General features: G+C 37.2%; 1 protein-coding gene across 2 annotated transcripts in view; it reads left to right on the top strand.

Moving 5' to 3' along the window:
- ADAM32 (ADAM metallopeptidase domain 32) overlaps positions 1–10,538 on the top strand; it is a 175,835-nt gene extending 165,297 nt beyond the window's left edge. The window contains exons 20-24 of one of the 2 annotated variants that reach the window (XM_063610967.1): positions 286–324; positions 1,806–1,844; positions 6,820–6,858; positions 9,255–9,293; positions 10,420–10,538. In XM_063610967.1, the coding sequence (XP_063467037.1) occupies positions 286–324; positions 1,806–1,844; positions 6,820–6,858; positions 9,255–9,293; positions 10,420–10,426 (163 nt within the window). In that variant the 3' untranslated portion in view covers positions 10,427–10,538. Of the gene's footprint in view, positions 1–285; positions 325–1,805; positions 1,845–6,819; positions 6,859–9,254; positions 9,294–10,419 lie in introns of those variants that run through there. The other variant, XR_008660572.2, reaches the window with a different exon arrangement.
- Positions 10,539–11,864: the final 1,326 nt, after the last annotated feature.

An 11,864-nucleotide genomic window follows, 5' to 3' on the forward strand; every position in this document is an offset into this window, starting at 1 on the left:
GAACAGATCTATATTCTATGTTCAGAAAAAGCAAATCTGTGTTTTTTAGATACTCTCCTCATTGCAGGATTTGAAATGTGCCCTTCTTATAGATGAGGTATATGGGTAAATGAAAATGTTATTTATTTGCATCTATGTTCAGTGACCTTTGGACATCAGTTTATTTATTAGTAATTAGTCTTTTAAAGAGATAATACTAATTATAAAATGGCCTGATTTTCATTCATGAAGTTGGCAAGTTTTCTTAGTACTAACTTGAGACATTGCTTTCAATTTTTTTTTTAGATCCAGCTCAGAAGGCAGCACTCAGACATATGCCAGCCAGTAAGTAGTTTAGAAGATGTTTTTAAGATACATGTTGAAAATTAAGAATTTACTGATTATTCACAATTTATTTCTAAATATTTTTGAACAATGTCAATTGGTAAAGCAACACACTCAAATCCAGACTGCTAATATACAGTCGAATTTAGTTTCTAATAAATTAGTCATTTCTTTATTTAATAAATGTTTAGTGGAGGTCTCTTCTGAGGAAACAAGGAATAAAATAGCTGATTCTAAAATGAGACAGGACAAGTATAATTAGTAAAAAAAAGAATGTATAGTGCCTAGAAGTTACCCAGCTGGTGTTACACGGAGAGCCATGTGCTTCATAACAATGTTTTGGTAAATGAGAAACCACGTGTATGCCAGTAGTTTCACAAGATTATAATGAAGGTGGAAATTCCTACAGCCTAGTGATGTTGTAGCCATCACAACATCAGAGAGCAATGCGTCACTCACTTGTTTGTGGTGATGCTGGTGTAAAGAAACCTACTGTGCTTTGCAGGAGACTCCTTGTGGAGGTCATGTTTTACCCTCCCGTGTGATAAATTTTTACATTAACTGTTACACTGGAATTCATGGGAAGCATGGAGTGGTGTCCTTATCCTATACGTGTAAAGAATTAAGGCTACTGTTTCTCTGTGTGGTGATTTTTCCATCCAAATTCCTAAGCCAGTTTAAGTGCTCAGGGTTCCCGTGCCGCCTGGTGTTCATTTTTCATCTTTACTTCTGAAGCAATTTCCCTGATGCATCTCTGTGTCTAGTGGCCACAGCTTTTACTATCCCCATTTCATGGGTGGTACAGCCTTTCAGGGCTTCCAGGTTTAGAGAAGGAGGTCAGCTTCATCTTTCTAGGAAGTCTCAACTCTTGCTAAGCTGATGTGGCTTATGAAACTGACTTATGTACCCCCAAAGTCATTCAGATTTAGTTTGTATTTACCTTTCACATTTTCAGTTCTCTCTCTGTCTTTTACTATCACTAGAAATGGCCTTTTCTTTCATAAAGTTTTAGTAAATAGTATGTGTTGTTTTTGCACTATTTCTCTATGTGTAGGATAGGAGGGGAAATTACCAGCCCTCCCCATCAGTTCAGTCTTCTTGACATTAGTGTGGATTTTGAATCACAACCTACAGCAATGTATTTATCAACGGATAGACTCTGAAGGCCAGAATCAGGTGTTTAAAATAAAGTATATATTCTGTGCTAGAAAGTGAAAGGAGAAAAACAAATCAGTTTTCTTGTTCCTCTGCTTAGTTGAAGATTTGAAATTTAAACTTTTTATGGACATTATATATGAATAAATAAAAACTTTACTTGTTTGCATATGCTAATTTAGTAGCCTTTGAAATTATTCTTCAGTGGTGATTCTTGGTATAGAAGAATTAACACAGGTTATAAAATGATCCGACATTCATTCATTATGGAGGCACATTTGTGTTTAGTATTAATATGGAAGCATTATTTTTTCGCTTTCTTTTAGAACCAGGTCAGAAAGCAGCAGTCAAGCTGATACTAGCAAGTAAGTGAATTAGGAGGCATTTTTTTATATAATAAGTATATGTTAAAAATTGAGATGAACAAATTGATAATTAACAATTACTTGCTAACTATTAACTGAGTAGCCACAATTAGTAAAGTACTATACCTTAAAACAACCTATTTGCTGATCTAGTAACTTGCAAGTATTTGTCTAAACAAGACAATATCTTCTTTCCTGCAGTTTAGTTAATATGTGTTGGGAGTTTATTTTTGGGAAACAAAGGAAAATATTTTTAGTGAAATGTTTAAGCAGCTAATTCATAAAAAGGATCTTTTTGTATTCTTTTTCTTGGAGTACACAAAGGGGAAGTTTACTTTTTTATTTGGAGATGGCACAACTAGAAACTAACATGTATGCTGATGAATAACTGAGTGAATGCTCGCATAGATCACTTGGGAAGAATTTGTTGAAAAAAAAATCACAAAGGAACAAAAATTCCACATCTTTTATTGTTCTCAGCATTACTATGTCCCCCTCCATTTCCTGAAAGGTGATGTCTTTTTATAATAATCCAGTAAGTATTTAGTTCCTCACACTCAGCAATTGTGGGTTTTGGGTCCTTCTGCAGATATAAAACGCTTTGAAGTTTTTACTGCTCCCTCTCTGAGTTACCGTTTTTATATACATTTATAGGGGGCTGGTGTTATTCTTTCTAGGTTCCTCCAAGCCCACTGCTGTTCCCAAACACATCCAAATCCACAGGGCAAACTCTCTAAGCTGCACAACAAGGTTGTATGATTTCCTTTGTTCCAGAAGAAATTTACCTCTTCAATAAGAATGCCTGCGTTGCTCATTTTTAATCTGTCTCATTATTTTTCTTCCTTACAGTGACACTTTGGAGTCATGAGTTTATCTTTAAAATTTTGATTTTTATTATCATGTCTGTTCTTACTATTGTGACCAAGGGAGTTACCGCATAGGGATCAGGCCCAGCGAGCCTCAGTGACCTTTTTCTCTTATTATATTCTGTCATCTCAGATAATAAAGGCTATGTCTATCTTGCTCAGCATTGTATAGCTAGCATGTAGCGGAGTGCTCAGCTTGTATTATAAGTGATCAATAAATATTTGTTGAGGGAATGAATGAATGATTACCTTTGATCTTCACACAGAGGCAACCAAACCAACAAAAACACAAACACAAAGGTACATAGACAAATCTATATACATGTGTGCACATGCATGCATGCACACACATTCATATATCCATGATGATGTTGTCGCTTCCTCCATTTCTTCTTTGCTCAATATATCATCTCTCATCCTGAAACCCTGTTAACATAATTCATCTCTCCCAGGATTATTTACCTCCATTCAGTGAGGGGTGATAGCGTCACCCATAGGAAAATGTACATTTCAATAGACATCGTTTAATTTGGAATGCTAAACCACTGGACTAGCCATCTGGCTTAGCGTGCACCAGGGAATCATTTTAGAATAACTATTCATTTGAATTTTAGTGACATCATTTGACGTGGTGGCTGTGCTTTAGTGATATAACATCCACCATAGTTTTCATGTCACTTATCTTTGGAGTAATCTTTAACTGTTGGGAAGTCAGTGGAAAGGTTGTTGAAGCCAAAGAAAGCAGAGAAGTGGAATGAATTCCAGTGAAGCAGGATATTTCCCTGACCCCTTCAGGGGACTCATAACAGGGGTGCCTCATTTACTCAGCCCCCTGACTCCTTATCGGAGGGAGCGCGTGGGTGAACGAGGTGGGAACTGCTGGAGTGCAGGAGCGCTGGAACCAGCCGGCCATTTCAGCCCTGGCTGGGCGAGATCAAACTCCACTCACTGGGACCCACTGCGTTCCACCACTCGGGAGGGAGCATGCAGGTGAGCAGGTGCAGGAGCCAGAGCCAGCACTTTTGGGCGCCGGCAGGAGTGAACTCTGTGCAGGCCCTGCAGCGGCATCCAGGCGGGGTGCCTGTGACTCCGAAAACACCAGAGGACGTGTTACAGTGCTCTTTTAGCTTGGATGGCTTGTTAACAGCTCAGTAGGCCCTCTGCCTTTTCGAGTGAGGCTGCTGCTGTCCGCCAGGGAGGGCAAAGGGACAGTGTGACAGCCTTTTGAATCTACACTTGCGGCTCCCAAACTCTTGTCTGGCATCCAGGAAAAATGAGATTGCATGAATGCATTGAAAGATGATAAATGTGAGGAATTTTATTGAATAATGAAAGTGACTCTCAGCGGGAAGGGTAGCTGAAAAGGGGATGGGCAGGAAATCTTTCCCTCAAGTCCAACCACCTCGGGCTGGACTCTTCTCTGAAGTTATGCCATCAAGCTGTCCCTCTGAAGTCTAGCCACTTCTCTCCAACATCCAGCCATAGTCCGCGACGTCCAGCTGCCTCTCCTCTCTGCCGACTGAGTCTGGGGTCTTTATAGGCACAGAATGGGACGGGGCAGGGCCATGGGTAGTTTAGGAAAAGGCAACATTTGAGCAGGAAAACAGTGATAGAAATTCTGTCTTTGGATTGTGGTTTCAGGCTTTTCGGCTTGAGGGTGGCGCTTTCGCCAGAGATGCACCCTTTTCTGCCTATAATTTCTCTGCCACCTGTTCTCATCACCAGTATGGGTCACGTTAGTACTACTTTAGTGTAATTATTTTAAATGTCTAAATTCTTTCAATATTTCCAGTCTTTTCCTAAGCAACAGAAGAATCTTTGACAATTTATCAGCAAACTCTAAACATTACTCTCCCATATTATTGTCATTTGGCTTTTAGCTTCTTCCAGGTTTCTACCTCCAGAACCCTACCCTCCATTATTATTATTACTATTATTATAATCATTTTTATATTAAATTAATACCTGCTAAGAGCTTAAAACGTATTTATCAATTGCTTTGCTCTCACTATTTATTGTTGAATCCATTGATTTTTTCATTATGGGTTTAGTTTCCTTTTTTCTCAAGTACAACCCTTTTAGTTTCAGTTTAGTGATTCTGTATTATCAACATTTGTGTTAAATGCCTGAACATGCTTTTTTTATTCCACGCTCAATTTTGAATGATAGCTTAAATGGTTACTCCTAGCTGAGAAGGACTTTTCTGAAAGCGTTTTGTAATATTCTGTTGTTGTAATGTGCCATGCACTGTCATTGATGAGACCTTAGTTGTCAGTATCATTATTTATTCCCCCCTCAATTAATGTGCTTTTTCTAGGTGGCTTCTAAGATTTCCTTTTTGTCTTGAATGTTTTGTTATTTTATGATTATATATTCTGATAGAATTTGTTTTTATTTGTCTAGCTCTGGATTCAATATAGTCTTTAGATATCAGGACTCAGGCCATTAAATCTAAAAAATTAATTCAGTCATTATGTCTTCAATTATTGACTCTTTCTCATTCTTTCTCTTTTCTCCATTGGAAATGATTATATTTAGGAGGGTCTTCTCATTTTAGCCTCCATGTTTCTTTCCTTTTTTATTTTTTTTTGAAGTGGAGTCTTGCTCTGTTGCCCAGGCTGGAATGCAGTGGCGCGACCTCAGCTCACTGCAACTTTCATCTCCTGGGTTCAAGCAATTCTCTGCCTCAGCCTACCAAGTAGCTGGGATTACAGGCACCTGCCACCACGCCTGGCTAATTTTTGTAGTTTTAGTAGAGATGGGGTTTCACCATCTTGGCCAGGCTCTTCTTGAACTCCTGACCTGGTGATCCACTCGCCTCGGCCTCCCAAAGTACTGTGATTACAGGCGTGAGCCACCACGCCCAGCCTAGCATCCATGTTTCTTAACTGGGGTCTTCACGTATTATGCCTTTCTACCTCTCTATCTGACATTGTTTCACTTCCTTATATCAGTTTCCAAATCCTCCATTTTCTTAATAGCTATTTTTTTGTTTGCCTCATTCCTGCCTTGATTTGTGTGGAGATCCTAAATATTTCAATTTTGAAGATTTTTATATTATCTGTTGATCCTGATGTGTGAATTTTTGTTTTGCAATTTAGATTGATAAGCCCACCCTCAAGGGCAGTGATTGTTCTCCTGGGAATTCTGCATGCCCTGAGTTGTAGAGGCATGCATTGGGAGGATGAGAGTATTTCAGGTTTGCCTTTCCGGGGGCATGAATGTTGTAATGTTTTCCATGCTTGTCCTTTCAGATTTGTGGGTAGTGGAATTGAGCAGCTGAGGTCTGCACTGCATGGTGCAGGCCTGTGATTTCTGCATCTCTAGATGATCCTTTTCTTTTCACTTGGCTGACAAAATTTGTGTGTTCTGAAGTGCAGTGGTCATAGCTTATAATATTTCCATTAAAGACTACCAGGCTTGGGAAACTGCTCCATTCCAGCTTTCTAACACGTGAAGATCCATGCCCTCAACTCCTTCTAAGCTAGGGTTATGAAAACCACATCTTTTAGGGTATAAGTAATTCAGCTTTAGCTCTTGTTTTCCCTCTGAGCTTCTGATTTCTTTATTATTTTTTTAAATGATAGAAGGAAAACACTTTGTGACTGTCAATCTTAGTTATGCATATGTTTTTTGTTTTCTTCAGTTTTTCTCTATGTATCTAATAGAAACGATAAGTTTTCCTGTTAGCCCAGTCTGCCAAACTGGTCAGAAGTAAATGTAAGTTTTAATTTACAAACTGCTGCAATTTATATATTAACAAATACAAAACTAACTTGGAGGCTGAAGGACAGGTTTAGACATTTACAGTTAAATTTATATTAACTTTGAAGTAATTTGAAAAACCTCTGCTATCTTGATACTCTTGATTCTCTACTAGAGAATTTACATTTTGTACTATATGTTGCATTTGGTGTTTGAGTAAAAAAGATTGCTATTTATTTGCATGCCCCAAATATTTAAATAATCAGTTTTGGGGCTATAAAATGGCCTGCTTTTCATTCTCAAAGTAGGCAAGCTCTTAGTATTAACTTTTAGGTATTGTTTTTAATTTATTTTTAATAATAGATATTTAATAGATATTGTTTTTGTTTTTAATTTATTTTTAGATCCAAATCAGAAGATAGTGCCGAAGCATATACTAGCAGGTAAGCAGGATAGAAAGTGTTACTTATAAATAAGTATGTTGAAAATTCAGAATGAAAAAACTGATAATTCACAAATAATTGCTCAACATTTTTTGAGCAGCCACAATGGATAAAGTCTACACCAAACCCAACTTATTAATATTTCCCATTCTGGAACAACTATTAGTTAATTCCATTAATCTTTTTTCTTCAGTTGACTAAATTTTTGTTGATTGCCTACTCTTGTGGTACATAAGAAATAAGCTAGTGAAATTTAATGAGACAAATATTTATGATTACTTTGTGAAACTAAATCATAAGCTGAATATTTTGCATCCTTTATTCTGGGATACACAAAGGGGAAATAGTACTTTTTCAGGTTGCATTTACACCCACAAAATCTCAATGTGAACAACTGAGTGAATGATTATTTCCACTTAGGAAGAGTTTAGGAGACAGTATTATAAACACACTAAAATTCTATAGTTCCCACAGATCCTCAATGTCCCACACCTGTGTTAACAAGGGTTCTCTGAACTCGTTTAGAGAAGCTTTTAGTTTCCTACACCCCACAGTTGTGGCTTTGTGATCCTTCTGAAGTTAACAAATATTTACTATGTTTGTCATGGTTTCTCCATTGTAGAGTTTTCATTTTCTTGTATTGCCTAGTATTTTTCCTTAAAGTGACCTCTTTGAGTTACATTCAACCCACTGCTATTCCAAAACATCCTTTATACATACAGATTAAATTTTCTAGGCTACACCACAACATTATATAGTTTCTATTTTCCCCAATGAAGGCACCCCATCCATTAGGAAAGCTACAGTATTTCTGTCTTCTTTATCCTTTCTGTTGTTCTTGGATGTCTCCTAACATAAGCACCCTTTTACAGAATCAGTTACTTTCTCTAAGCTATGTTTGAGAAAAAAGCTGATTTTCTTTGTTGTCTCCACTCTCTGTCACTGTCACCAAGGGAGTTGTGATAGAGTGCTCAAACACTGTAATTCTCCCAATCTTCTGCTCACCTGGAAGCATTACTCTCCTTTTAGGCTCTGAGATCACTTGAGGGTCATGTCCCTGTTTATTTTCCTTACCTATTTATAGATGGCATCTTGCAGGGTTAACATTCAATGAATACTTGCTTAACAAATGAGTGGTTACTCTTGAAGTTCACATATGCACATATAATTCTTAGTGGTGTAACTACTCTAATTGTCCCCTTACATTATCTCTCCTCATAAAATATGCCATAATCATACCAAAATCATGCTCTTTAAAAGTAATAAATTCAACTAGATTGAGGGATAGACAAGGACATCATCTATAGGATAATATACACTGGATTTGGGGAGTATAATTTGGAATGTTAACCCATTATTCTAACTTTGTGTTTAGCATACCCAGAAAGGTATTCTGTGATTATTCTTTCATTTAAACTTAGTAAGCTAAGCAGAGACAGTTGCTGTCCTTTACTGTTGTAGCATTTACTGTATTTTCTTGTATTTCTGTTCCTTTTACATTTATATTTTTAGTATTTTTGTTGCCGTTGGGAAGCCAGTGGGAGATGTTGGTAGAGCCAATTCCTTGGGTAAACACAGTGAAACAATATATTTTTTAAGCCAGAAATCTAATGGGTGTACATGTCAGTAGACCCATATGTCTATAAATACAGATCTTTTTATTGGTTTGGGAGATAACTAATTATATTAAATAAGAATGTTTCATGGTCAGAGTAGTAGGAAAAATCAACAGTAAGTTTTAAAGATATAAAATAGCAAAGATAGGGAAAGGACGAGAGAAGTAAAATTATACATTATCACTGAATACTCTCACTCATGTTGTATTATCTTCTCTGTGAATTAATCTTGATTAATTTGTCTCCAGTTCATTCTTTTTCTCTCCCATTCTTTTAGTTGGGGGATTAGAAATAAGGAATCTGTGGATATAAAAATGGAAAAGACTGGGTGTGGTGGCTCACATTACAAAATGCTGTAATCCCAGCATTTTGGGAAACCAAGGTGGGAGGATTGCTTGAGGTCAGGAGTTCAAGACCAGCCTGGGCAGCAAAGTGAAATCCCATTTCTACAAAGAAATATAAAAAATTGGCTGGGCATGTGGGTGCATGCTTGTAGCCTTAGATATTTGGGAGCCTGAGACAGGAGGACATTTGAGCCCCCAGGAGGTTGAAGCTGCAGTGAGCCACAATCATATTCCTGCCCTCTAACCTGGGTGACAAAGTGAAACTCCATCTCTAAAAAAAGAAAAAATGGAAAAGATGTAGAGATTTGGCAAATATTTCTTTTTTAGTACAACTTTGAAGGGAAAGAGGAAGAAATTGCCATAACAAATAAATACAACATAACTTTGACAGGTTGTATTATATCAGCCTAAAAATGTTATTTCCTTATTTCCTTAGATCCAAATCACAGGAAAGTACCCAAACACAAAGCAGTAGGTAAGTATATTAGAAGGTGTTTCTTAAAATGAATACACGTATGAAATTAAAATAAAATTCATAATCCACTATTAATTCCTAAGTACGGATTGGGCAGATGAATTGGTAAAGTACTGCACCAATAAATAACCTATCTTTCTTTTATTCTTTTTTTTTTTTTTTTTTTAAGACAGAGTCTTGCTCTGTCGACCAGGCTGGAGTGCAATGGTGCGATCTCAGCTCACTGCAACCTCAGACTCCTGCGTTCAAGCGATTCTCCTGCCTCAGCCTCCTGAGTAGCTGGGATTACAGGCATGTGCCACCATGCCTGCCTAATTTTTGTATTTTTGGTAGAGACAGGGTTATGCCATGTTGGCCAGGCTGGTCTTGAACTCCTAACCTCAGGTGATCTGCCCCCCTCAGCCTCCCAAAGTGCTGGGATTACAGGCGTGAGCCATCATGTCCAGCTTAAATGACCTAGCTTCAAATGACCAATCTTTACTAATCTTGTTACTAATAAGTATTTAAATAACTTAGTCTGTTTTTTTTTTTTTTCAGTTTAGTAAAGTTCTCTTAAGTTTATTGAGAACTGGCTCTTGTTGATAGAATAGAATTAAAGAGTTGTACCTAACAAGATATAAGATCTGTAAATTTGTTTATAAAACAAATCTGCAATCAGGACCATTCTATTCATTAGGCAGCATAGGCTACAATGCTTCAGGTCTATGAATTTTCAAAGACCAAAAGGCCAAAATACTGTTACACACACACACACACACACACACAATAATTGGCTGCAAGGTATGAAAAAAGGAAAATTAATGTGAACTTAAGTTTCTAAAAAATATAAAGACATTAACTTGTTAAATTCATAAACATTTCATTTTATATGAAAACATTTTAATTTTTTCATTTGCAAGTACTGCTGATTAAATATGATGTTTCCTCAGAAATCAAAGAAAAGCATAAAGTAAATAAGTGGCTCATGATCAAATAATTTAATAGGCAAAATTGTAAACATCCTTTTCAATAATTCTTTTTTTCATGCCACATGAATTTTCCACTTGGCAGTACCTCAGCTGCTTGTACAGTGGGAGGCAGTTTGCTGTCAGGGCTTTGAACACGTGTTTTTTGTTCTCTTCCACAGTAACTAGTGATTCCTTCAGAAGGCAACAGATAACATCGAGAGTCTTGCTAAGAAATGAAAATTCTGTCTTTCCTTCTGTGGTCACAGCTGAAAGAAACAATAAATTGAGTGTGGATCAATTTGCATGCCAACGTGTTCATTTTTTTTTTCCTTCCCTTTCCTTTACCCCCGGGACCGCAGTTTTGCAGCTGTAGGGCCCTTAATTGAAAACAGTCTTCCAAACTCATCTCAGCTGTCCCCATCCCCACCTGACTCCGCGTGAGCTCTTCCCATTGTCTTCTCTGTAGCTCTTCCACGACTCTTGCCCCTGTGCCCCCTGCCCCATGCCACCCCCTCTGATGTACTGCCTGGGGACCCAGATACATCACCTACTCAGTCTTACCCATGACAGGATCTGGGCAGTGTACTGTGTTCCTCCTTCTGGTTGGTCCTTCTCATGTGATTTGGCTGATTGCACACAGGTCCAATATATCCAGATATTTGCCCACCTCATCCTCCCCATGACCCCAGCCTGGGTTTCTGAGGGAGGACTGTTTTCAGGGGTTGTAACTTCCCATCCAGTCCTTTCCCTCTACCCCCAACCTTTCTCTTGTCCCTTGGCCAAGTGACCCACAGGGTCAAGCCCAGAAGACAGAGAGGCAGCTTCTGAAGGACCCTTAGGCATGGGTCTTAAAGGCAAATATTAAACCCTTATTAGAGTTTGGTATGAGGCTTGATAAGATGAATTAGAGAAAGGTTCTCTCATTTTCCATTTTCTGAAATAATCTGAAAAACTTGTTCAGATTTTCAGTTAAATGTTTGTCAAAATTCACCAGTGAAGCTCTCTGGGACTGGAGATTTTTTTTTTTTTTTTTGGTGGGGGGACGATTTTAAATTACAGATTCAATTTATTAAATGGAGAACTATTCAAATTTTCCATTTATTCTTGTGATAGGTTTTTTTCAGGTACTGTATTTTTAAAAAAAGTTTATCCGTTTTATTTAATGATTAGACTTGTGGCCTAATGTTGTTCATAATATTCTTTTTTATGTCTATAGGATCTATAGTTATGTACCCTCTTTTATTCCTTGTAATATTAAGATTTTTTTTCCTCTCACCAGTCTTGTGAAGAGTTTATCTAGTTAATTAATTTAAGACTGTCTCTAGAACTGCTCTTGACTTTGTTATTTTTCTCTATTACATCTGTTTTCTATTTCATTGACTACACGTTTTATTAATTTGCTTTTCTTCTACCTTCTTCAGGTGAAAGTTTCGATCATTGATTTTAAATCTTCTTTTCTAACGCATTTAAAGGTATAAGTTTGTCCTATGTACATTTTTAGCTGCATTCCACATATTTTTTTATTTATTTATTTATTTTTTTTTTTTATTATACTTTAGGGTTTTAGGGTACATGTGCACAATGTGCAGGTTTGTTACATATGTATCCATGTGCCATGTTGATT

Source organism: Symphalangus syndactylus, chromosome 10, assembly GCF_028878055.3.
Source record: "Symphalangus syndactylus isolate Jambi chromosome 10, NHGRI_mSymSyn1-v2.1_pri, whole genome shotgun sequence".
NCBI lineage: Eukaryota > Metazoa > Chordata > Mammalia > Primates > Hylobatidae > Symphalangus > Symphalangus syndactylus.